General features: G+C 41.2%; 1 protein-coding gene across 1 annotated transcript; it reads left to right on the top strand.

Moving 5' to 3' along the window:
- Positions 1-710: 710 nt before the first annotated feature.
- LOC110031824 (mitochondrial import inner membrane translocase subunit TIM23-2-like) lies at positions 711-1,590 on the top strand. The gene has a single exon (XM_020735235.1). The coding sequence runs from the start codon at positions 824-826 to the stop codon at positions 1,397-1,399; it is 576 nt and encodes a 191-aa protein (XP_020590894.1). The 5' UTR covers positions 711-823; the 3' UTR covers positions 1,400-1,590.
- Positions 1,591-2,024: the final 434 nt, after the last annotated feature.

The following is a 2,024-nucleotide window of genomic DNA, read 5'->3' as shown; positions in this document are numbered from 1 at the left end:
TTGTTCGTGTTCGGCTCGTTAGGCTTAACGAACGAGTCGAATACGAGCTACTTAACGAGCCGAACACGAGCTGTTTAACAAGCCGAACACGAGCTGTTCACGAACAACGAGCCAAATTGACAGCCCTAGTTGTGTATGTGATTGTGTGTGTGTTTCATTTGACATAAATTCAAATTATCCTATATAATAGTGTCACATGATAATGATGAGTCGGTGACTTGAGCTTGGATGGTATGCTTTAATGCATCACTGGTGTTTCGCTCTTCCAAGATAACTCTTCATGGGTTCGTTTTTGGTTGCTATCTCATTGTCTTACTAGAAAGCCGACATGGTTCTATTTGGCTATCATTTTTTTTTTAATCTTTTTAAGAACTATTGTGGACTGATTTGTATGTATTTTTATATCCAACATCTAAGCTTTTTTTTCCATCTTTCATGTGTGTTTTTATATAAAAAAATAAATTAAAATATTCGGAAATAAGTATTCAATGTACATAAATTATGAATTTTTTTGGGGCTGTATGGGCAAGTCGGGTTTGACTATTCTGGGCTTTAACTAAATCACAATGGGTTTGGGCCGGGCCAAATTTCTATTTTTACATAATCAAACCGGCTCATTCTACACGAGCTTATGAGAGCCGTCTGATCCACCCTGTAATTGTGATAGATAAGCATGTTGCTTATGTTGTGAATGGGCAACTAATTATATATAATTCTAGGAGAATCGAGCATGTTATAAAAGGCTCGTAGGTTTGCTTCCCCTCCAAAACCCCCTCTCTTCAGCGAAAACCCTAGATTCAAGACGCTAGGGTTTGAGATAGCCATGGCTGATCCAAGAATTTTCGGCCGAGGCGAAGATTCTGATCGCCGTCAAGAGCCAGGCCGCCGACTCTACAATCCCTACAAGGACCTTGAAATTCCCTACCGCGCCATCTACGACCTACCTACCTCGCCGGAGTTCCTTTTCCAGGAAGAATCCACTGCTCAGCGCCGTTCTTGGGGCGAGAATCTTACCTTCTACACCGGTATAGGCTACCTTGGTGGCGCCGCCATTGGGGCTTCTCTTGGGCTTTATAAAGGAGTTAACGCCGCCGAAGCTGGGGATACAGCGAAATTGCGGGTAAATCGTATCCTGAATTCTTCCGGACAAGAAGGACGCAGGATGGGTAACAGGCTCGGTGTCATCGGACTTCTTTATGCTGGGATGGAAAGCGGCATGGTGGCCGCAAGGGATACTGATGATTGGATCAATAGCGTTATTGCAGGGCTTGGTACTGGTGCGTTATATAAAGCTGCAAACGGACCAAGGTCAGCAGCGATTGCTGGGGCGATTGGAGGGTTGATGGTGGGCGTTGCCATGGCAGGGAAACAGGTGTTGAAGAGACATGTTCCTATTTAGGGTTTGTTCGTTAACTTCTTCACTGTTACCTTAATCAGTGTTTGATTTATTATGGAGTTTTGAAGTCATAAAACTCGACAAATTTTGTCTCTTATATAGCAATGTGAATAACTGGTGGATTTAGGATCCATGATCAGCGATTGCGTTTGATTAACTAGTCGACAATTCAATTTAGTTGCGTTTTTTATGTCTGGGAGCTTTTGGGTCTGGATTCTTGCTTGGCATCTATATATTTGTCCGAGCTTGCCTGTTTGTGACAATTTCCGTGACACTTATTCTTAAGCATTATCTGTGAAATATGGACTATGGAGTTGGTAGGATGGATTGTTTATATGCTTGCATGACTCTGTCATGTGGATATTGGAAACCATCATCATATTTCATGCTTATAAGCAATAATTTCTGAGGTGAACTGACAAAGGCGCTTCATATTGGTCTAAAAGAATTCTAGCCTGCAAAATTCGTTGTGCTTGTGATAATTCATTCTTTTAGAAGAAATCATTGTTTGATGTCGGCTTATATAGGTTTTGTGTGTATGTGGTTTCTTTCCATCAACATATCATTCTATTTACTTGAAATTTATCTTGTGAAGTTTATAGAACTTATAGTCTTTGGTTCGGAGAGA

The sequence above is a fragment of the Phalaenopsis equestris genome, unplaced genomic scaffold, assembly GCF_001263595.1.
Source record: "Phalaenopsis equestris unplaced genomic scaffold, ASM126359v1 Scaffold000002, whole genome shotgun sequence".
Lineage (NCBI taxonomy): Eukaryota > Viridiplantae > Streptophyta > Magnoliopsida > Asparagales > Orchidaceae > Phalaenopsis > Phalaenopsis equestris.
The sequence above is the reverse complement of the archived record's forward strand: the minus strand, read 5'-3'. Positions and strand labels throughout refer to the sequence as shown.

What these genes read in the sequence shown, in the direction of transcription:
- LOC110031824 (XM_020735235.1), top strand. Translation starts at nt 824, where the DNA reads ATGGCTGATCCAAGAATTTTCGGCCGAGGCGAAGATTCTGATCGCCGT.